At 41.1% G+C, this 5,000-nt stretch overlaps 1 protein-coding gene across 1 annotated transcript in view; it reads right to left on the bottom strand.

The window, feature by feature from the left end:
* tcf4 (transcription factor 4) overlaps positions 1–5,000 on the bottom strand; it is a 122,094-nt gene that overhangs the window by 4,916 nt on the left and 112,178 nt on the right. The window contains exons 7-8 of the mRNA XM_066645603.1: positions 854–983; positions 174–223 (exon numbers count right to left, since the gene is read on the bottom strand). Coding sequence (XP_066501700.1) covers positions 174–223; positions 854–983 — 180 coding nt within the window. The remainder of the gene's footprint in view (positions 1–173; positions 224–853; positions 984–5,000) is intronic.

A 5,000-nucleotide genomic window follows, 5' to 3' on the forward strand; every position in this document is an offset into this window, starting at 1 on the left:
CAGATGGATGCAAGCAAAATTTCAGAATATTATACATATGTCAAAATATTATAATCCAGCACAGGACTGCACTGATTCTTTTAAAGCTGTCAGAGTCAGGGGCATTGTTTACATGTAAAAAAAAGGAAAAGAAAACGCCTCTGTTGCAGAGAGAATGAAAAGCCGTGACTTACGGAGGAGGGCAGACCCGGTGGAACTTTCCGCACTTTCTTCGTCTGGACTTCTGCAAAGAAAGGAAACAGAAAAAAAGACTTATATATATTTTTTTATGTGTCATCAAGTCTGTAACCCATTCCAGATGAGAGTTAACCCCCGAGACCCCCGACTGCTGCCCCTCAAAGACGAGGTGAAAGAGGTGAAAAGAAGAAAAGGAAAAGACAAACAAACAAAAGAGAAACCTGACGAACAAGCAACGGAACCATGGGCTGATCACTGAGAGCAAGCACTCGACTGATCTTCAGTCATGTTTTTTGGTGTTTGTTTCTGTATGAGGTGTGTGTGTGTGTAATGTCGAGACTCTCATACACACAGGGAAATGAAAGGAAGTGTAAACTGAATGGAGGGCCTTGCCGCCTGCAGCTTTTTCTCTAAATTATCACTGTAAAAAATGTATAATAGACCCCTGTTTAATCTTAAATTGAACACACTACTTACACAATTTTAAAAAATAATATAAAAATATAAAAAATGTACAAACAAAATATATTTTAAAATATTATTAAAAATAAATATTAATATTAAATAGATATTAATTATATTTAATATAAAAAGAGGGAAATGTAGTGAATTCACAGAAACAATGACGATGGCGATGATGATGATGGTGATGATGATGGTGATGACGATAGCTCACCCATAGAGTCGCTGTGCAGTGGTCTCCGGCGGGGGTTACCACTGTAATGCTGGTAATACTGAGAGCCCGGCTTGGTCGGGGAAACTGTCCCAGGACTGACCATTCCCATCTCTCCCCCCATCAGCCCTGGCTGCAGAGAAACACACACACACACACACACATGTATTTGTTTATATATATGTTGCAAAGTGTTAAAATCGTTCTTTCCAAATATTTCAGCAGCATTTCAAAATAAAAGCGTAATTCATCATCACCATATTTGACCATTTTCCACAGTAAATTTCACGTTATTATTTAGTTACACATCTGAAATTACTGTATCAATATAAGAACAATGGAACAAAATGAACAAAATATCTGCAATATATTAAAAATATAAAAAAACAACTAGAAATAAGCCCAGCAGCTTGAGTTTTGGCCACGAGAGCTTTTGTGATGAGAGAGCGGTTACGGTGCGGGGTTAAAGTGGGATTACAGTCCAAAGCTTTAGTGTCACATGACAATCCGCTATGAAGTGAAGGGCTGAGCACGAAGAAAACATCCCGGTTTAAGGACGGGACACACGTCTGGTTAAGATTCGGACAATTTCAGGATTCTATCGTTTTAAATCATATTTTTTTCACATTAAATAATGAGTTGTTTTTCACGTTGTTAGATGACAGTTGTGAAAGATTAAACCCAGCATTCATCTGAATACACTCACACACACACACACACACTTACCCTCAGCAAGCACATCCTCTCATGTTAGCCTAGCTAAACATCCTCTCCAAACGAGGGGCAATGAGGAAAAAGAGAGAGAGCGAGACGCGGCAGTGGCATGCCGACGTTCGGAAAGACAGACAGAGCAAGGAGAAAGTGTGTGTGGGTGTGAGACAAAACTTCCTTTACCGATAACACCACCCCCCACACTCTTAAAAAAAAAAAAAAAAAAAAAAAAAAAAAAAACTTTTTTCAGAGTTAACTTGCCGGGCCGGAGCGGGGGCTAATTAGTGTAGTTGATCAAGTAGAGAAAAGTGTTTGGGTCTAATCTGAATTCCAATCACTAGGAGTTCTCACAACAGACTTAGCAACGCTCCGCTAGCCCACCATTCACATGCAAAATGGCCTAAATAGGCCAATTACGTCCCGCCGGCTTGGTGGTGAAGGTGGGGGGGATTGTGAGGGGGTGGTTGTGAGGGTCCGAGTGGGGTGGGGTGGAGGTGGTGGAGGGGTTCCACCGCTTTTTCACATGTTAAAACAAAAGAGGCCTTGTCTTAAATTCTTAAATAAAGTCACTCCCACTATCACCGGCCTATACCCCCCCTCCCCACCCCACTGTCCACCCACTCCTTTTATTTATTTATTTATTTATTTATTTATTTATAAGGGTGAAGGGGGTCTAACTGAGGGGTAAAAAGAGGGGGGAGAGACGACGACTCTGCTAAAAACAAAAGCGTCTACTTGTCTCTAGGATGTTTTCTCAAGCTCCTTGTCGCCGTGGCAACTAAGAAAAAAAATACAAACAATACAAATAAACTAAATAAATAAACAACAATAAAATAGATCAATCGGCTTTAAGACAATAACAATAACGCCTAGCTTTAAATGTCAGGATGGTTATTATAATCAAATCAATCAATTCATTAATAAATACTTGTACAGACAATTTTATTTTTGGCTACTTTTGGTCATTTGACCTCTGTTGCCACCGACAACCACACGTTACGAAGTCTAGAATCAGGTTAGAATTTTGGTCATTAATTAAATAAAGAAGGCTTACAAACAGCTGAGGACTTTTATTTTGAAAATGCTAATACATATGCTAAATGTTATTAGAATAAATAATAAATTTGGATTTGCACGACTCTACGTTTCCATATAACTGTGCTTTAAAACAAAGGTTAAGGTTCTAGTGGAACACTTTACAGTGCTGTCGAGAACCATTTTTAAAATGCTCTTTATTTATTTTAATTTTTAATTTTTTTTAAAGGTTTTACATCATCGAGAACAACCATCTAACGAAGCTTAGGACTGAATCCGGATCAGTCTTTGGTTTGACGTGTTCCATGTTTTTATTTCGTGAAGTGCAAACGTTTGAGAACTCCTTTCTCCTAAGTCCTCTGCTTACAGCTTGTAGTTTACATGGCATCCATTACTTTATAAAACCCAGCATAAGAGCTCTCGAGGAGTTATAAAGTCAGGTTTCATGATGTGATATAACAGCAGGCTACAGAGCCTTATGGAGTTTCCAGTGAACTTCTCACATGATGCTGTAATGTGATCTAAAGCATTTCTGAAGCACCCCCCCACCCCCTCAATGGGATTCATAATAAATTTCCGCCAAATCCCCATCTTTAAGTTTGTTCCTGGTACACAGATTTTCTTCCAGCCGTCCCTGCCGCTACATCAGCATTGTCGTCGGCGCCGCTGAGCTGTGGCCCTTGTGCCCGATTTTGGGAGTTGGCTGGCGCAGGTACCCAGCTGGCACGCCACGGAAAATATTAACAAAGATAAATGAGGAACACCTGAAAACGGCGAGGAGCCGGGAAGGATTAGCGCGCTGCTAAAGTTAATAACCAAAATAGAGGGGAGGGGAATGGGGAGAGGGGTGTGGGGGCTGCTGCTCGGGCACAAAAAAGCAATAATAATAATAATAATAATAATAATAATAATAATAATAAATGAGGCATTAGTGTAATTGCAAAAGTGCAACAGGAAGCACAGGAAGAGAAAACGGATAAAACAGAAACTCAACTCAGCTGATGAGTGAGTGAATGAGTGAACGAATGAATGCCTGAAAAACTTGAGAGTGAATATGTTACTTGATTAATGCATGAAAAACAACGGGTGAGAGTGCAAGTGAATGGAGGGGTGGGAGCAGATGAATGGGTGACTGAGTGAATAAGAGTGAAACTATGAGCACATGGAAATGAACACATGAAAAGAACAATCAAATATTGAGGCAGCAAATTGAGAGTGTACAAATAAAGTGGAATCAAGTGGCAGTGAATGACTGAGTGAAGGAAAGCACGAATGAACGTGTGAGGGAACAAACATATGCGAGTAAATGAACAAGTGAACGAATGAATGCCTGAAAAACCTGAGAGTGAATATGTAACTTGATTAATGCATGAAAGACAACGGGTGAAAGTGCAAGTGAATGGAGGGGTGGGTGCGGATGAATGGATGAATGGGTGACTGAGTGAATAAGAGTGAAACTATGAGCACATGGAAATGAACACATCAAATATTGAGGCAGCAATTTGAGAGTGTACAAATAAAGTGGAATCAAGTGGCAGTGAATGACTAAGTGAAGGAAAGCATGAATGAACGTGTGAGGGAACAAACATATGAGAGTAAATGAATGAGTGAATGAGTATATGAAAACCTGCATAACTGATGAGAAGGAATGGGCAACTGAGGAAATGCGTGTGAAGGAGTAAATATGAATGTGTGACTGTGGGTGAACGAGTGAATGTCAGATTAAATGAAGTGAGTGAGGAAGTGATAGTGCCCTAGTGAATGGCACAATAAATGGCCTGCGATCTGTGGCCTGTAGGGGGCCTTGTCCCTCAGGAGGACCCTCAGAGTCCTCAGCTCCCCCCGGAGACAGGACACACACACACACACACACACACTGCAGCCTTTCAACTGCCTCCAAACCACTTCAACCCAGCCCAGTGCCGTCGACTCTCCGTCCAGAGCCGAGATCAAACCGCAGTGAAATGAGAACAGACAGCACACGCTACAGGAGAGCAGCATGTGTTCTCCTCCGCTGAGAAACCAGAGACGTCTCTTCATCCCTCTGTCTCCTGTCCTTCCTCCATTTCCTGTCTTCTGTCCTTCTTCATGCGAAGGACGGAGAAGCGTCCACCCCCGAACAGGGCTTTAGAACTCATTAATGACTCATAAAGCCCGGGATAAGAGGTCTGCGGCGCTTACGCTTCCACACATTACACCTAACACTCATTCACACAGTCACACACTTATCCAGGGAGGGAACAAACCCTGGAACTGTGTTTTCTGGAGTGATGGAACATCAGTGTCTATAGAATAATCTGGGTTTGGCTGAACACAATCAAATCTTCACAGACATCTCCCAAATCCATTTAAAGTTAGATTTGAACAAAGGAGTTACTTTACAACAGAATCAAATGAATCAAAT

The sequence above is a fragment of the Hoplias malabaricus genome, chromosome 15 (assembly GCF_029633855.1).
Source record: "Hoplias malabaricus isolate fHopMal1 chromosome 15, fHopMal1.hap1, whole genome shotgun sequence".
Lineage (NCBI taxonomy): Eukaryota > Metazoa > Chordata > Actinopteri > Characiformes > Erythrinidae > Hoplias > Hoplias malabaricus.